The sequence below is a fragment of the Lutra lutra genome, chromosome 6, assembly GCF_902655055.1.
Source record: "Lutra lutra chromosome 6, mLutLut1.2, whole genome shotgun sequence".
NCBI classification, from domain to species: domain Eukaryota; kingdom Metazoa; phylum Chordata; class Mammalia; order Carnivora; family Mustelidae; genus Lutra; species Lutra lutra.
The window spans coordinates 45,165,193-45,185,364 of record NC_062283.1 but is presented as its reverse complement, the minus strand read 5'-3'; the positions used below and the strand labels follow the sequence as shown (position 1 = coordinate 45,185,364).

The 20,172-nt window shown below is 35.0% G+C and overlaps 1 protein-coding gene across 1 annotated transcript in view; it reads right to left on the bottom strand.

Annotated features, from left to right (window-relative positions):
• EYS (eyes shut homolog) overlaps window positions 1–20,172 on the bottom strand; it is a 1,828,849-nt gene that overhangs the window by 852,209 nt on the left and 956,468 nt on the right. Inside the window, 1 exon segment of the mRNA XM_047734324.1 lies at window positions 9,968–10,092. Coding sequence (XP_047590280.1) covers window positions 9,968–10,092 — 125 coding nt within the window.

The following is a 20,172-nucleotide window of genomic DNA, read 5'->3' as shown; positions in this document are numbered from 1 at the left end:
CTAAACTATCCAAAAGATAATATCCAAACTACGGTTTACTAGGTACCCATTAAGAACATTTTTTAGAAACCATTGATTCTTTTCTATGAAGGATCTATTTATAATGATTCTTAATATGTTTAAGAATATGTTAACTTAAATACACTATTTTACATAGGGATAAATGTTTTTAGAGGCAGCTGTTACTGGCTTTTAAAACTTTATTTTTCTGGGGTGTCTGGGTGACTCAGTTGGTTAATGTTGGTTAAGTGTCTGTCTTTGGCTCAGGGTCATGATCCCAGGGTCCTGGGATGAGTCTTTGGTCATGTCAGACTCCCTGCTTGGCGGGAAGTCTGCTTCTCCCTCTCCTTCTGCACCTACCATCCAGTTCCACTCATGCAATCTCTGTCTGTCTCTCTCTCTCAATGATAAAATCTTAAAATAAGCTTTATTTTTCTATGTATTATCCAACAGTACTTAATCTGAACTCTGGCTATTGGAAATGGGTTTTTATTCTTGTTCCTACTTAGCAACCTATTCTTACTGTTCTTCCCCGATAAATTGTAAGAGAAAAATTACATAAGTATCCTGGGGTGCTTAGAAATGATTTAGGGCAATCTAACATTGTAAGAAGAAAAACACGGCACAAGTTTAAAAGATTTGGCAAAGTCCAGATCAAACTTAGAAGGAGCTGCCAAAAGACTAATTTTACCAAAATCACATCCAAGACTCTTTTCACTTTGTAATGCTTTCATATGCTAGGTTGATTCTGTAGGCATCTCTACTACAGAGGCTATAAAAGGTGATACAGAAAAAACATTTTTGCAGAGCTTATAAAAAGCCATCATGACCAGTCACTCACATGGTTGAATCTCACAACATATTGTGAAGCATAAAAGCATATTCTGTAAAAATACTTACATTCTGATAACTATTCTTATAAAAATCAAATACATGCAAGCTTAGTAACATTGCTTAGACATATACATGTATATATATATATATAATAAAGTTCTAAGGAACACTAAGAGGATGTTGAATATAAAGTTCAGAATATGGTGGGATAATATTGATGTGTTCAGTGAGGACTATAGAAGAGGCTGGAATTATTGCTAATATTTTGTTCCTTAAAGCAAATGGGAGGTACACAAATGTTTACTATATTATTTTATAAAACAAATATTCCTTCATTGTATATTCTTTTGAGTGAGTAAAACAATTCACAATATAGCTTAAACAATTAAAAATGATGATGTAATTTTCTTCTTGCTTCTAATACTATGAAGGGCATTGTAAAACTTTAAGCCAAAAGATGGGAACTGTAAAAGAAAAAAAATCATCATTCTTAGTTAAAAAGACAAGGAAGACTTTATTCAAGAGTATTCCAGTAAAAAGGAGAGAGATTATTGAAACAGGAGAAAGAGATTGAATTTAACTGCACGGAACCAAAGACAGGTGGGAGAATTTTCAAAAGCTGGAGTGAGCTAATGTGAAAATACTGAAAGATATTGGGCTGGGGGGAGGTTGGTCAATGTGCTGAGGACATCTTTGTTTGGTAACTCTCACTTATTGTCAATAGGCTCCTAGCTTCTCACAGAGTCTGGTGGGGGGTCAGAGGGGGACCCTATCTCCTTCTGTAATTACATTTCAGAGGGATGACTCCCAGGTGCTCTAGAAAAACATTTCTGGGTTGTAAAATTGACAAAAGGCTGAAAGAATGTTCACATCTCAAAGGGGCATAGAAAAAAGTTACAAGTTTTCTAAAGTAAATGCTCTAAAGAAATGGAAGTCAGGGACTTGAAGTCATGAAGCCTGTCTACAGTATAGTTAAGCTGAGGGGAACATTAAAAATATCTTGGTCAAAAACAACAAACTAGGATAGAAAATAAGTTAGTTAAGATTTAGAACAGGAAACAAGAACCACTCTAGGTATTTAAGGAAGGAGTCTTAAAGACAGAACAAAACATTTACAAAATTACTAGAATGAAGGGCTGTAGGAGTAACTCCAAAAACCACACACAGGACTCTCTGGGTGATGCCACTTCTCCCATAATGAGGAAATTGAGAAATATAAAAGCCACCATTAGAATTACTCAATTTAAGCACTCTCTGCACTAATAGAGGGAAGCTGGATTACCAGGAATCTGCTGGCACAGTCTCTCTTGCTGTCTCTTCCTAGTCTGAAGCTAGTGATTAGACATTGGATTACAGAGTCTCAGTGCCATTCCTGATGGTTCTGCATTTTAATACACATAAAGTCAGAGACTCAGAAAATCTCACGTGTCCATAACCTTACCTACCAGCTGAAATTGCTAAGATACCTAGAAATGACTTCCACTACATCCTCAAAATTTCAGGTATGTTTATTATAGTTGGAACTCAATTTATATGCACAACATCAGCTTCAAGTGACATCTAGATATTGTTGTTTTCCTGTCTTTGTAATACAGAAACCATAGCAGACAGGAGTGGATGCTGAGTGCCAACCAACCATTAAACTAAAAGGATGAATGGTTAAAGAATATGAGGTATATTTATACAAGGGGATACAACTCAGCCATAAAGAAGAATGAAATCTTGCCATTGGTAACAAGGATGAACCTGTAGCAGCACTCCAACCAGTCTGAAGAGTTAACTTAATTCAAGTTAAACACACCTTTCTTGCTGACCTAAGTCCCCGGATCTGTATAATGGAACTAATTTATTTTCTTTGAGATTTGCAAACCACTGGGCTTGAGGAGTGAAGGACCAGAACCTTCTCAGGCCACAGAACCCAGCAGGTCTATTCAAAGGCAGCTCAACTTTCTAATTAGCCTATTTTCTAGCAAAATGTTTTTCTTTTTCTAGGTCACCCAGAAGATTTTATTCCCCCCCTCTTTTGTGTATCTGCAGAACTTGCCCTCCTTTGTAGAATGAACAGTCTTCTCACAAATCATGAAATACAAACCAGACCCTCCTCACTCAGTTCTGGAGCACTGATATAATGTTTGTAGCTGGCCCCATTGAGAGTCTTCATGAAATCAAGAAATGTTGTAGGCCACTGTACTCCCTTTGCTGATTAACTTCCCTAAACATCTTTAAAAGCCCTTGGGCCAGGCAGAAACCTCAGAGTTGGCTTTTGGACAAGAGTCTGCCTTCTCCCCAGATTGCTAGCCTCCTGAATAAGAGCCCCAATTCCTTTCCAATAAAAAACTAGTCTCTAGTAATGGCCTTTCAAGGGATAGGTAGCTGAACTTGGGTTTGGTAGTAGACCTATTAAGCTAAGTAAAATAAGTCAAATGGAGAAAGATAAATACTGTATGATTTCCACTCATGTGGAATTACAAACAAAACAAATGAAGAAGGAAAATAGAACAAAAACTCATAGAGAAAAGACTTCTGGTAAAGAGGGAAAAGGGGTTGGAGGTGGGCAGAATGGGTGAAGGGGGTCAACTGTATGGTGATGGGTGGTAACTAGACTTGTGGTAGTGATCATTTTGTAGTATATAGATATTGAAATATAAAGCTGTATATCTGAAACTTACATAACAAAAAATGTTTCAACACAAAGACTGATCATAATTTGAGTCTTTTATTTCAAAACCCTGTGCTCTGGGTTACTAAAGGTCAGTAGAAAACTATTAATAACCACTTAACTTGCTTCTAGAAAATATGTTTAATATATATTTTATATATATGATGAGTTCATATTTAACATATATAATATATATGCAATTTTATACACACACACACACACACACACATATAATTAGATTAGATTTGGACTTCCTTCCAGGGAGCCAGTCTTTGAATTCAAAACTCTTGTAGCTTCTTAATATGTATTAGGGGGAAAAAAAGGGGCAGGTAGTGAAGGGAGGTAGAAACTAGCAACATAATAAATAATGAACAAAATTAACTTTTATTTTTTTACATTTTTGGTGGAGGTGATATATTCACAGGTGCCAGAATCTGGCTCCTTGCTGTGGAAGCTGAGCAAGTCATGAGATCTTTCAAAGCCCTTGCAAAATGGAAATAACAATACACATACTTCAAAGTTTATAGAACTTGTGGTGAGATTTGAATGAAAGAATCTGTGCAAATTGCTAAACATAGAATATAGTAAGTTTTTTTTAGGAATGTTGGCGACTATTATTTGTTCCTGATGCCTTGTTGAGCAAACTCTGTGAATAAAGCTATTTTCCAATTTTGTGAATGAAGAAAGAGATAGTTTGAAAGTTAAGTAAAATTTACATGGGTTAATGGGCTCCAGGGGCCTCATATGAAAATAATACATCTTAACTATAATTCTGCATTTAGTGCTTTACACATTTTAGGTGTTTTTTTTCCACACGATGTTATCGGAAACTGAGAATCAGAGGGTTTTTGTAATAGTGTTAAAGATCCCCAAATTACCAGGTCACAAAGCCGGAATTTGAATCTTACTCTTCCCAGTTTCTAGATGTTTTTTGCTCATCATCTTGCTTCTCTGAGTAACACATAGCACTGTGCTATTTGAGGAAAGGGTTTATGTATGTAAACAATGCTTTTTTATTAGTTTTCTTTTGTAAAAAATAATAACAAAATAAGTAAAGAAGATTATGTTCTTGTAGTGGTATGGGCAACTGATAATAAGAAAGGGGAGGAGGATAAGGGAATATAAAACAGAAATGAAAAGTCAGTGGGTAAGATTTTTTTTTTTAAGATTTAGAAGCAAAGAAAAAGAAAACATCCTTTGAATCCCATGTAGGTTTGATATCCACTTGTAATAACGTAACCAAATATTCAGAACATACTGGTTAGTGGCTCAAAATCAAGAAACCAGAAGTTTTCATTAGCTCTCCAGAAAAGTAATCAAATTTTAAAACCACAGTACTAACCTAATATTTCATACATAATAGAAATTAAATAAGTGCTTACAGAATAAATCATATCTAATTATGAGGGTATAAAATAAAAATAGAATTTAAATGTCAAATTATAGTAAAAATAAGAACAAATTAGACTAATTTTAAGTTGATAGCAAAATGTTTTTTAATACTTATACAGTTAGAAACATTGACCAGTTTTAATACTACCATTCTCTGCCATAACATAGCAGTTATAATAGTTTGAGTTTACTGATGAAAATAAAAGTCACTATTTGAAAGATTTATGTATTTTTACTTTCATATCCTTTTCCCTCTCAGCACCAAGTGATTTGCATCTAATCTAGGGAAATAAAGTAAAATTAAACCTAAGCCTATAATAATTCTGTCTTACTGTTAATGTATTATCTGGTAATTGAATGACATAAATTAAAATTATTTTTTCTTAGTCTAACTCTAGAATATGTAGAATTTATTTTTTACATCTAAATCTTCATGAAAATACAATAGCATACATTCTTTATTTCATATTAATGATTATTTCACTTTGCTTGGGTCTTGATTAAAAAGAAAGATCATTATGTATCGCCTCTGTTCTGAATACAAAAGTCATACCCGTGACTTAAAATAATTGTGAGCATTCACAGCCAACACTATCTATGTTTGTTTCTGTGTTTCCTTGCCCTAAGGAGGATGCAGCATTTCTGTTTCAAAATGAATAATGTTATTTTAAGAGCAAAATGTGTATCCAAAGTTTATATCATCACCTGTATAAACACTATTACCTCCCTCCTGAGTATAAAAAGTGTGTGGGCACAGAGACTGCCCCAGGGACTGAGAAGAACTCTGGGGGAAGCATTCACATTTCCAATACAGAGATTGTTCTCTTCACTTTCAATTTGCTTTTAATGGGATAACTGTGGTTTCACTTACTGAGTGTTAAACATTTTTATATAACACTATAAATGTGACTATTGAGGCTAAAAAAAAGCATGTTTTACCTCATAAAATAATCTGAATGCTTATATTAATACTTCCATGGAAATGAGTTCACTAGCCATTGAATTCACTACGTAGGCAGAGGATGAGCTCTGTGATCAGGACTGTCCTGAATGCTGTTCAGCCTGTAACCTGCACAATGATCTCATGCAGAGAGGATGAGTGAGTTCTGAGATAAACCGTGAACAGCTCTGCACCTAGTTAGCTTGGAGGAAATGGTTTAACAATCTAATTTGTCTGCTTACAGAGAGGGGAGGGGCTTGTGCTACCTGTGGTCCTGTCTGTGGTTCCACAACAATGGCCAGCATTATAAATGGATTGTACTGTTCAATATGTGCTGAAGGCTCTGTGAGGATCCGTTAGAATACCACCTCTCAGATGGCATTTGGGGACACGAAACTAAATCACACTTGGAGTGTGTTCTAGCCTACTTACATCAAATTTAAATTTCAGTTGTGTTTTACAGATAAATCTAGTGAGCAAACTGGCATTTAATTTTTGAAACTGTTTTGTTTGGAATATTGCATGTGCCTTATGTCTCTATTTGGACTAACAAGTAGTGAAGATGGGGAAAAAAGGACAAATCACAAACCTGCAGGTACAGTGAAAGAGGCAGCCAAGATTACCATGATGGAGGAAGAACTGCTGTTACAGGAGGACATGAGGATTCTGATAATTGGCAACACATTGTGAACTTAAGATATCCAACTGATGAAAGTAGAATATGGCAATCATTTATAGTGCTTAACTAATTTAAAGACAGAAGTAAACAGTGAAGGTAGGTTTCTATCAGGTAGATGGGAGAGGTAAGGATGATGGCATGATTTAAACGACAGCCTAGGAATTATCAGCATTATTGAAGGTTGGCTTCCTCCTGGATAAGAGAGGAGTAGACCTGTATAAACCAAATGAGCCAGGCTTTGTGTCTTTCTATGACATTTGGGAGAATGCAAGTTGATATGAATTACCCAGAAAAGTGATAGGTTCTCAGTTTTTGCTTACTAAACTTTTTAGGAGATAATCAGATAGATGTGGGTGAGCAACAACCTTCCTGAAGAAATCTCATAGCGGTTAGAATTGCTAACATCTAAGCTGCAAAACACTGATGGATCTTACTGGTGATGGTCCTTTTTTTAAAAAAAAATTTTTTTTTTTAAAAAATGGTTGTCAATTTTATTTATTTTTTTATTCTAGTTAGAACATTTAAGATGATATCTATCCTTAGAGCAAAATTTTAGGTCTATGATACAGTACTACTGATCATAGGCACAGTGTTGTACACTAGATCTCCAGAACTTATCCATCTAACATAACCGAAACTTTTTGGGAAGTGGCTATTCAGTGAACGCCCTTCTTTGGCGAGCATAAGAAATGAGTGTGTAACACCAGGCTAGGCTTCCTGGCTCTGAATCTCAGCTTTGCCCCTAATGTACCATGGGAGATTACCCAAAGAATCTGGACTCCATTTCCTCATTAGTAAAAGGAATTAAAAATAGGACATTCTTCAAAAGGTTGTTATAAAAGCTAAATGAGTCAATATACATAAAATAGCATGGCGTGCAGGTGCTAATATTGTTACTGTAATTATAATTTCACAAAAACTTATAGGTTTATAAGTGGGGGGTTCATAAACTCCCCACATTTGGCTTTTAGAATCTAAAATTCAGAACACAAAGAAGAACTCAGCAATGGGTAGATTATCAAGGACCAAAATGGTAAAGAAAAAAACTAGAATTATGTCAAAATCAATATATGTTGAGGGTGAGGAAAAGGGTAGCATCAGCACATTTTGGGGGATGGTGGTTGGCTACATGACTGGCTGTGGTGGCAGTTATGCAACTTCATGAATTTGTCGTAACTAAAAAACTGCACGCCAGAGAGTAAATTTAACTGTACAAATCAAAAAAACTCCAGCTAACTATGCTAGTAGGGAAAATGAGGAAGGGAAGGGTAAACTTCAAGAGCACCATTATTCCTTAAATAACTTTGGGGGAGGATGGGCTGGTATGATTAAGAGCCTTGGCGGGAAAGAGCCCTGGGGAGCAGGGACAAGGGTCTGGCAGGGTGTCCACAGCATTTTCTAAGCATTTACTTGATTTGTTGCTTACTTGGATTTTGATTTTGTGGCTAGACTGTGAGGAATCTCGGGCTTAAGTCAAAAGTACCAGAAAGTTCTGATTAACACCTAACAACAAGCATGGGTATATCATTTTTGAGGTCTCCCACTTTCCACCATGGACTAATGAGCAGCATTTAGAATGGGGCTTCATTTGAATGCTGCACCTGCTTCAGAATGGCTCCATGCTTCCAAATGAATTTAAAATAAGTTAAATCTTAACCTGGAGCATCAAAACTAATTTAGCAATGGTAAGAGATATAGATATATCTTATATATCTATATATCTAGCAATGGTAAGATATATATATATATATATATATATATATATATATATATATAAATAAACCTAGCAATTATAAGATATATACTGATATGGTAAAAATGATTTACATAGGTGCTTTACTTCTAAACTGTCTTCGTAGGGTTACATTCATTGCCTATGGTAGCTATTATAGCATTTTAAATGTTCAGCCTTCAATAAAGATATTTTTGCTTAAGAGAAGCAAAACTTCTAAAATGGTATTCATTTTTATTTTATATCAGAGAATTGCAATGTCTATTCTACTTCTTTTATCTGCAAGAGTTACAGTTTTATGTAGAGTTGGCTATTTCAACATTCAGGTAGAAATGTTTTCATATGTTCTATCTGACCAAAAAAAAAAAAAAAACAAAAAAAAACCTAGTATCAGTATGTGGTATTCCAAAACAGAGGAGTGCACTGAGTGACTGTTGAACTTGTCAACAACATGTCAATGATACTCAGTTAATAAGTATTCACCAGTTTGTATAACTCCACATATACAATAGAAGCCCTAATACCCACAAGGCTGCCTGGCTCTCATTCCCTCAAGGACCCAAACGACCAGAAACCAAAAACCCTGGGGTATTTTCAAGCTGTCTCAAGTCCTCTGTGGAGTCTGTAGAAAGAAAGAATTCTTTTCTGGTGACCAAAAATATACCCCACATATATTCCTGAGATGTTATTACTTCTCCAGGAAATTCAGGCATTCACTATTTCTTTTGGGTAGATGTACATGAATGTTGAGGATAAGATGAGTGACAGAGGACACAGGAAGAAAGCAACAAATCTGCAAAATTTGAAAGCTAGAAGAAAGAGAGGGGAAAAGATACACAGACAGAAATTGTTTATATCAATGTATACTTTTTAAAAAATAGATTCATTTATTTATTTATTTGACAGCGAGAAAGCATAAGCAGGGGGATTGGGAGGCAGAGGGAGAGGGAGAGGCAGAGAGCCTGACAGAGGACTAAATCCTAGGATCCTGGGATCATGATCTGAGCCAAAGGCAGACTTTTAACTGACTTAGCCACCCAGATGCCCCAATATATCTATGTATACTTAAGGAGAGTATGACCAAAGGCAGAAATGGACAAAACATCAGTTATTAATGAAAAATTGTTCCCTGAATAAAATCAGTTTATTCAGCTTGTCCATCTCTGTACTGACCATTATTAGAGGTAATAATAATGTCAATATTAATAAGAGCTAAAATTTACAAAGGACTTGCTGGTGTGCCAGGCACAATGGATGTAATGATCAGGATTATGAAGTTTACATAAATGTAGATAATACCTGTAATGAGATATACTCTAAGCACTAGGATTTCTTTTTTTTTTTTTTAATATTTTTTATTTATTTGACAGAGAGAAATCACAACCAGGCAGAGAGGCAGGAGGAAGCAGGCTCCCTGCAGAGCAGAGAGCCCGATGTGGACCTCGATCCCAGGACCCCGAGATTATGACCTGAGCAGAACGCAGAGGCCCTAACCCACTGAGCCACCCAGGCGCCCCAGCACTAGGATTTCTTGCTGATACCCTAAGTGATATGGTATCTTACCAGTATCACAAAACATCCATTTCATATTTTTTAAGTGTGCACATTGCTTAAAACTTAGTTGAAAACCAACAACATTATTGGTGGAGTGTATTGTCACATTTATACATACATAAACATATATTTTGTAAATGTATAAGGTATGCATGATTATAATTTTTCAATAATTACCTTGTTGACATTTGCAAATACATCCATTGATGTGATCTTCACACTTTGCACCCTTTAGACATAGTGATGAAGAACATTCATTTATATTAATTTTACAAAATTGCCCAGAAAATCCAGGAAGACATCTAAGAAAGAAAAGTAAAAAAAAAAAAAAAGTATATATAATATGCATGAGTCTATATTATGGAGTTTGTATTTGTTAAATTTGAATAAAATTAAGCACGTGAAGTAGTTGTTCATTAAGATTGATTTATGAGAGCTAATTTAGTTGATATTCACCAGTATTTTCAATGAAATTAAGGTGTACTGACAAAAAACAACCACAACCACAAACAAAGAGGGAAAACAAAATAAGGCTCAGGATCATAGAGCTCAGTCATTTTCAATTTTATTCTTTCTTTATTTCAAGTATATGTAGCTTGATACATATGTATTATTAAAGTATCTGGGCCTATATAATAGAGAACATTGACTGAAGTTGATTATATGATAGTAAACTTTTAAAATAGTGAAAATCTTGATAGTTTTATAAAATGTTTCACAAATATTTAAGTTTTTACTTAAATTCCAGTGAGTCAATATACAGTATAATATCAGTTTCAAGTGTAGAATCTAGTGACTCATCACTTCCATACAACACCCAATTTTCATCACAAATGCCCTCTTTAATCATCATCACTTATTTAAACCACCCCCACCCACCTCTCCTCTGCTAATCATCAGTCTGTTCTCTATAGTTAGGAGTCCGTTTCTGGGTTTGCCCCTCTCTTTTTTCCTCTCTGATCATTGTTTTGTGTCCTAAATTCCACATATGAATGAAATCATCTGGTATTTGTCTTTCTCTAATTGACTTATTTCACTTAGTGCAATCCTCTCTAGCTCCATTCCTGTTGTTGCAAATGGCAAGATTTCATTTTTTTAACATTTTTAAAAAAGATTTTATTTATTTATTTGACAGAGAGAGAGAGAGGGAGATCACAAGTAGGCAGAGAGGCAGGCAGAGATAGATGGGGAAGCAGGCTCCCCGCTGAGCAGAGAGCCTGATGTGGGGCTCAATCCAAGGACCCTGAGATCATGACCTGAGCCAAAGGCAGAGGCTTAATCCACTGAGCCACCCAGGTGCCCCAAGATTTCGCTTTTTATGGTTGAGTAATATTCTATTATGTACACACACACATATACACATATACAGTGTGGGTATACACACACACACACACACACACACACACACACACACACACACAATGGAATATATCCATACAATATTTAAGATGATTCCTTAGTGACCCTTCTCACTCTAAAACCTGAGCACATTTAAATTTATAAAATAAGTTAATTTTAAATTTAGCATATAACTGAAACCAATATAGAAGGCAGTATAACATTTAAAGTATTGATTTTACTTATTTTTAGTTTGATGGTAATACTACCTTTCACCTTGGAATTCCCTCAATAAAATGTTTTCAGAGATCCAGCAAAATGCACCTGGATCTTGCCTTGAGGTGATATTGAACTGTGGTCCCAAAACCACTATGTCCAAGTTCTAGTACTTGGTACCTGTGACTGTGACCTTATTTGGAAAAAAAAGTTCTTTGCAGATGTAACTAAGTAAAAGATCTTGTAGAGAGCACCTTAAATTAACTGGATGGGCCCTAAATTCAAAAACAAGTCTCCTTCTAAAAAGAGGAGACACACAGGGGAGAAGGAGGCAAAGGTTAGTGTCATGCCACCCCAAATCAAGGAATACCTGGAGCTTCTGAAGCTAAAAGGGAAAAGGTAGGTTTCTCCCCTAGAACCTATAGAGAGAGTGTGGCTTTCCTGACATTAGATTTCCACACATTAGTGTGGCTTTCCTTGATATTATATTTCTGTTCTCCACAACTGTGAGCAAATAAATTCTGTTGTTTTGGGCCACCAGGTTTATAGTTATTTGTTATGCCATCCCTAGGAAACAAATACAGGGAATGACATTGAATGCATCTGATGTGTTTCCTCTCCATATGTTCTTTTAGGGCTACTTATACAAACCACTTAGATGTCAGTTGTTAAACCATGGTCTGAGAACTGATGTAGTGTCTACAAACACTGATTAAAGTGCAATGTTCAGGAGAGAGAGTTACATATTTACCAGGTGCCTGCAACATGACAGATCTTTTCTGAATGCTAAAGGCATATAAAGAGAAGTAAAACTTTGTATTTGCCTCCAAAAAACGACCAGCCTTGTTGGAAAAATAGAGATGTAACAAACTTAATAATGTAATTACTATAAGAAATCAAGTATAAAATAAGACATATGGACAGGTGCATTCTTAGCATTAGGAAGAGTATAGAAAAAGATGAAGATAAGAAGAGTATAGCTTAATCCAGAAATTATAAGTAATTCTAAATGTCTGAGATATAATGTGTGAAGGCAAGTCTGGGGTGATACTGGGAAAAAAGGACAGATTAATAAATGGGAATAAGAGCTTTTTCTATAATTTTAGATTATAATTTTTATAACAGCTAATATTAATTCTTTTTATTTTTTAAAGATTTTATTTATTTATTTGATACAGAGAGAGACAGCAAGAGAGGAAACACAAGCAGGGGGAGTGGGGGAGGGAGAAGCAGGCTCTCTGCTGAGCAGCGAGCCCAATGTTGGGCTTGATCCCAGAACCCTGGGATCATGACCTGAGCCGAAGGCAGACACTTAATGACTGAGCCATCCAGGCACCCCTACAATAGTTAATATTTACTGAAAAGTTGTTGGCAAGTAACTTTTCTAAGGTCATAACATGAGCAAATTAATAGGTGGAATTTAAACCAGAAAATGAGACTGCTTGCACACAGCATAAACCCATTAGCCAAATATGGCTCTTTATTTCTAGCACATAGACCCACCCAGCCAAAGCTAATAATTAACTACATGTTAAACAATCACACATGTTCCAGGAAACTTATTATGCTAGATCCTCACTGGACCTAATTGAAGACTGTGTCTTGACCAACAAACAAGACCTATTTTAACTATGTATGGATTTATGAATTCATTTTTCACTATGAGGTAAAATCCTCAATAATGAGTTACTACTGAGACCATAAGCCTCCTTCTCTTTGTAGCAACTAGAAACCTAATTCCTTTTAGAGGAAATTCTCCATTGGTGGTGTTCTCCTATGGAACATAAGCAAACTTAGGGCTTATTTTGTTCATCACTGAAGTTTTCATTGTCTTTCCTTTAACATCATAAATTTTTCTTCAAAAATGCTGTATCAGTTTAGGTACTTTTTTTTTTTTTTTCCAATTTAGATACTTGCCAGCATGGTAAGAAATGTTTATTTGTCCACATTCTAATCCATCATCAATATTAATATTGTTTTTAATTTCCACTGCAAAGAAAAAAAAACTACATTCCTTATAGTTTTTTTAATGAGATAGCTTAGAAATTATTTAATAGACCCTTTTCTTAGAATAATTTTTTAAAAATATCTTATTTATTTGAGAAAAAGAGAGTGAAAACACGTGTGCGAGAGAGAGTATAAGCAGTGGGAAGGGCAGAGGGAGAAGGAGAAGCAGACTCCCCTCTGAGCAGAGAGCCAAACATGGGGGCTGGATTTCAAGACCCTGAGATCATGACCTAAGCCAAAGGCAGATGCTTAACCAACTGAGCCACCTGGGTGCCCCAGAATAATTTTAGATTTATGGAAAATTTATAGAAATTTTGTAGGTGCAGTTAAGAAAGCTTCCATATACTCTATAACCAGCTTCCTTTATTGTTAATACCTTACATTAGTATATTTGTCATAATTAATGATACAATGTTGGTATATTATTATTACCTAAAGTGCATATATTTTGAGGATTTCCTTAGTTTTTACCCAATGTCTATTTTTTTTTTTTTCTGTTCTAGGATCTTATCCAGGACACCACATTACATCTAGTCGCCATAGCTCTGTAGCTCCTATGGACTGTGATAGTTTCTCATCGCAGTTTTTGACTATCCCTAGAGTTTTGAGGAGTATTGGTTAAGTCTTTTATACACTGCCCTTGTTTTTGATAATCTCTAGAGTTTTGAGGAGTATTGGTTAAGTCTTTTATACACTGCCCTTCAACTTGGGCTTGTTTGATGGTATTCTTGTGATTATACTGGCGATACAGGTTTTGGGGATACAGATTACAGCAAAAACTCATTTCATCAAGTCATATCAAATGTACCCTTTGGAAGGAAGTGGCTATACAAATCCTACACTAAAGGGGTAAAGAGTTATGCTCTATCTCCTTAAGGGGCAAGTATCTACAACATAAATTGAAATATATCCATTATGATCTTTATTATATACATAAACTTTGCTGGGATTTTGAGTGGTATTGATTTGAATTTATAGATCAAGTTGGGGAGGAAAAAAGTTGGGAAGAAATGGCATCTTAAAAATGTTGTGTTCTAATTAATGCATAAGAAATATTTTTCTATTTAGTTTTTGAATAAGAAAGATCTCTCAATTTAATTAGATCATGTTTAATTTATCTCATCAGTTTTTTGTAGTTTTCCACACACATTATATTATTGTGGTATTGATATTATAAGCATTTTGTTAGATTTATACCTGTGTTTGGATGGTTGTTTTTAAATGGTATTTGTTTTTTATTCCTTTCTTTCCAATATTCTAATGTTTATTGAAAAAAATCAATAGATTCCTTGGGGTTCTCTATAAAAACAATTATGAAATCTGTGAATAAAGACAATTCAATTTCTTCTTGTCCAATCTGTAGATATTTTATTGGGTTAAGGAAGTTCCCACTAATTCTTAGTCTTTTTGACAATCTTCATCATGAATGAGCTTTAACTTTTCTCAAATGACTTTTGTGCACATATTAATATAATTGATGGTTTTTCTTATCTGTTAATATGATCATATGGTCAAATGATACGTAATATGATAATATGACTGATGTGATTATTTATTAATTATTTGTACAATTAATTATAAGATTGATTTATGAATGTTAAACCAGCCCTTGCTCTCCTGAAGTAAACCCCACCTGTTGATTTCAGATTTGAATACAGTCATCTTCTTGTTATCTGCAAAGGGCTTATGATTTTTATTTTAACCTTTTAATGTTAAACTTTTATTATTTGTTCTTGCAAGGTTATGTGATGGTTATAGTCCTATCTTTTTTTTTTTAATTTCTTTTCAGCGTAACAGTATTCATTATTTTTGCACCACACCCAGTGCTCCATGCAATCCGTGCCCTCTCTAATACCCACCACCTGGTCCTCCCAACCTCCCGGTTATAGTCCTATCTTGAATGATGAAAATATTCTATAAACCCTTAAAATACAGAAATGCATAACAACTTTTAGCCCTATATTCTATAAAAATATTTATACTGTGACTAGTAATAATGTTTAATACATGGAATAATTTAGCCATTGCTATTGATATTATAGGCGATTTAATCTCATATATATCTATTCATTTTATAAATATTTTAATAGAATTTCTGACAGATTGAAATAATGTACCTGATTTGTTTATGCAAAAAGATGTATTAAGGAACTAATAAGACACTTCTGTCCCAAAAGTAAAAAGCTGGACAGACTGAAAAATTCAATTGCTCTTGGTCCATAGAGTGGGAGGGCATGGGGCAAACCACTGACTCCAAGAGCAAAGAGACAGGGAAACACAGGGAGTCCTGGCTTACTGGCACAGAGACTTAGACGAGGAAATTGACATGGGGTACCAGAGCCAGGGTAAGAAAACCTGAACTGTAATTGATGCATTGTTGGAAGCTTGGTGTGGAATATTTTAAAGAGAGTTAAAAATTGTACAGGGACTAAGGCTTACGGGGCTCTCACAGTATTTTGAGATTTACCTCCAGATGCTTAACTAGGTCCCCACAGTAAATATCAGAGAAAAATTTCCTCCTGCTTCCGAGGGATGGGGTTGGGGGAGGAAATATTTTGAAATACACCAGAGCACTCTGTTGTTAACAACGGCTGCCCTCAGGAAGAACTAGCTAGTCAGAGCCTAAGGTGCAGAGATATTTTCAGAACCTAACGGCCATAGGGAAGGGAAATACCCAACACCAATCAGTTCCAGCCTTCCATGTGGAAGATAGGAAATACCCAACTCTAGCCCACAATAGCCATTCTGTCCCACCTATGAGGTCTGAGAAACACTTGTGGACTTCACAGTCCAGAGACAGGCTCACTAAAAGACTGAAACTTAATCACAGGACAATAGAATGCTTCCCCCTCCTACCACTTTTATCATCACATTATTGAAGGTCTATTTACAACAATCGAATATTATTCAGTACTAGAGAAAAGGGCTATCAAGCTATAAAAAGACATGGAGAAAATTTAAATGCATACTAAGTGAAAGATGCTAATCTGAAAAGGCTACATGCTGCATAATTTCAACTATATGACATTCTGGAAAAGGCAAAAACTATGGTAGAATAAAAGGACCAGCGGTTGTCAGCGGTGGGGAGGGAGAGAAGGGACAATAGGGAGAGTACAGAGGATTTTTAGGGCAGTGCAAATATTCTGTATGCTATTACAATAGATATATATTTCATTATACATTTGCCAAACCATATACAACACTGAGAATGAGCCCTAAGGTAAACTATAGGTCTTTGGGTGATTATGATGTGTCAATACATGATTACAAACACATGATTCTTGTGAATGATGCTAATAATAGAGAAAGTTATGCATGTGTGGTAGGAGGTATGGGAAATATGGGAAATCTCTGTATCTTCCTCTGAATTTTATTGTGAACCTAAAACTGTTTTTAAAAGTCTTTAAAAAAACTAGTAAGTAATTTCTAAATCATGAAAACTGTCACATTGGGCTTTTAACACAAGACTTGACCTACAATACAGGGGGAGAGGACATAAAACACAAATGAATTACTTGGTACAAAAAAGTCAGTTTGAACTTCTATTAGCCAGTGGTAGGAGCTATCCTCAAATGATTATTCAAATTGGAAAATACTGCCTCATCACCTGTTGGAGACGAGTTGCAAATAGAATCATTAAGTATGGTTTGTAGCAATTTTGTCAATTACTTTGCCTAGACATTTTTCTGTAACCACTCTGCTGGTCACTACCTCTTCCACTAGCTCCTGCAAATACTCCTCTATATCCCCACTGTTATTAGAGATACTATTCTTTTGATATGGCTATTTTTATTTCACATTTACAAAGATCAACATTGTGGTATTTCTATTCCATTATATTTGTTCCTCTTTCTTAAGAGCAATAAAACATAATCCATATCTCTTATTGTTCTTGTTTGTGGGGAGCTCTATGGATTCCACCACACCAAAATAGCCATTTGGGGGCATTTATCAAGTTAAACTATGAGGCACTTGACAAGGAAATTCTGCAAATATATTAAACAAAACAATGCCTGGTATCATCCAATGGGGTGAGAAAAAATAAGTAGTTTTCCCCTCCCACATGATCAGTTTTATTCAGAATCCTTTTTCTTTTTAATTGAGATGCATTACCATTGAAATTTAATGAGACTTAATTCAACTTACACACTTACACACATTGACTAAACTCTTATTTTGCTTTAAAATATTTACTTTCCAATTTAGAAAGTAGTATGGTTGCAATCTCTAAAATTCCATTTGCCAGACTTTGATAGCAAGTTATGTAGGATGTAGTTTAATAATTGTTAAGGAAGCAGCCACATTATGGCATTTTTTTTCAATTGCAAAACATCAACATTAAAAATATCAACTTAAAGTGCATGGAAGTTGAAGTGTTTATTCATTATTAGGAACTTTGCTGCGGCCAATAATTCTCAAATTAAAATAGCTAAAAAGTTTCAAATATGCAAATAAGTCACCATGCAATTTCAGTATCTTCACAGTTCTTTTCTGTCATCTACCTTTTTTCCTTTTAATAATTAGTGACAACTTCAAATAAGTCCATTTGTTTCAGAGTATGCCACCTTGTGAAGTATTTATCCATCTGAGTATTAGACACTCCCTTTATAGGTTAGTTTTAGGAATTCACATACTCTGAACATCTGTTTAATTTTCTTTATTTGCTTATATCTTAGCAAAAAATTCACATGTTCTGGAATTTTTGGCTTATTTTCATGTAAGTAAGCATACTTCTGGAGAATAGCCATAGGCAAAACAAGACAAAATAAAATTACCTTATATCTCTCTTATCATTGTATTCTGATGTCTTCTTTGTCCTGGATGATACACTAAATCATCAAACTGGAACTGAAATGGTCATATAACTGATCTAGATCATGGAATCCAAATATTTTTGCTTAATATATTCATGTGAATGACCATGGATTCACATATTGATTTTTTTCTCTCCTTTTGTTTTTATAGATAATTTGATATTGTAAACTACCAGATGCCTGGGAAACCCCACAGGAACACCAGGTTCAAAATTTGGGGATAGCCTAGTAAATAGGCAAAACCAATGATCTGACCACAATGACATTGATTATTTGTTCAAAAGATATTAGGCTATGTTACTTCCATTTTCTGTACTATTCATTTGAGCATATTTCACCTTCTAAGTTTTTAAAAACACAGGTATTTCAAACTCATGTGATGGATTTGGTGAAGAAATGGTGATAGATTGAAATCTAAATTATTGTATGTATTTTCAAATGTGCAATTTAATTTTATTATAGCCTTAAGTTAATTGCATAAAGTACAATTCTAATTAATATGTAAAATAAGTACTTTTATTAGTATTGCTTAAATTATGAATCTTAAAGGCCATTTTTAATTTAACAGTTTTACTTTTATCCTGAGTAATTCTATTATCATTACTATTAATTATGCATACAAATTAAGAGAATATTCCCAGAAGGCAATTATTGTAACATAAATCTAAGTTTCTTGAGACCTCTTTATAAATCAGAATATTGTCTAAATAGGTGTTGAAACTATATACAGAGAAGGAAAATAATTTAGACAAAAAGGAACTGATACTAACTACAACTCTCCCAGTGATTATGACTGCACAAAACCTAAAATGAATTTCTTTTTTTAAAAAGACTTATTTGAGAGAGAGAGAGATCGATAAGTGCACATGAGTGTGGGAGGAGCTGAGGGAGACAATCTCAAGCAGACTCCCTGCTAAGAGGGACTGGACTCTGAACTTGATCTTAGGACCTTGAGATCACAACCCAAACTGAAACCAAGAATTGCAGGCTTAACTGACTGAGCCACCCAGGTGCCCTAAAATGAATTTCTTTTTATAGATGATATTACTTCATATCTGTTTTCAATAAAACATAGCTATGAATTTTTAATCTTAAAGTATTTAAGTTTCAGAGTACTAAGTTGTTTTGATTTAGAATGTTGCATATGCACATACTGAGACAAGGACTTAAACACAGGCTGCTTAATTGGCAGGTGATGCAAATAAGCAAAAATGAAGGAGTAGGGAAAATGAGACAGGGAAGAAAAGGCACTAGTTAGCTCTTTGCCACTGTGTGTAATGGTGCTCAGTCCCATTGTGGTGGTTTTAAAACTCTTCATACTTTTCAAGACATAGAGCCTAAAGCTTCTCTCATTGAGTGTGGACTATACTTCATAATTCATTGCTAATGTGTAGCATCTGGTCAAAGTGTGGCTTCCTCATTCTTCTCTGGTTCTCTCAGGCAAGCCAGCTGCTATGTCATGAAGATACTGAAGTAACACTATGAAGAAGGCCATGTGAAAAAGAACTAAATTCTCTGGTTAAGAACCCATGAGAGAACTTGGAAGAGGACATCTTGGGCCCAGGCAAGTCTTCATATGACTAACCCAGCCAACATCTTGACTGCAACCTAATGAAAGATCCTGAGCCAGAATCACCCAGATAAGCCACTTGTAAATTCCTGAATCACAGAAACTATGAGATAATAAATGCTTGCTGTTCTAAGCCACTAGATTTTGGGGGTAATTTGTTATTCAGCAGAAGGCACATCAGAAGTTCACTTGGAATGACTGAGAAACAAGAAATTGTCCACGGACTTTTATCCCCCATTAGTCAAGTATTGTCGCCAGGGCATTAACATTCAAGTCTGGACTGATTTATGAGTTGGTAATGGGTGTGTGCAATCAGTAAGACGCCTCAGCTTCCAAAAAAAAAAAAAAAGTAAGACATAAAAGTGGAGGTTGTTGAGGTGAGAAATGTGTTTAGGAACTGCCCAGCACAGATGGGATGGGGTAAAAGCAACAAAAGC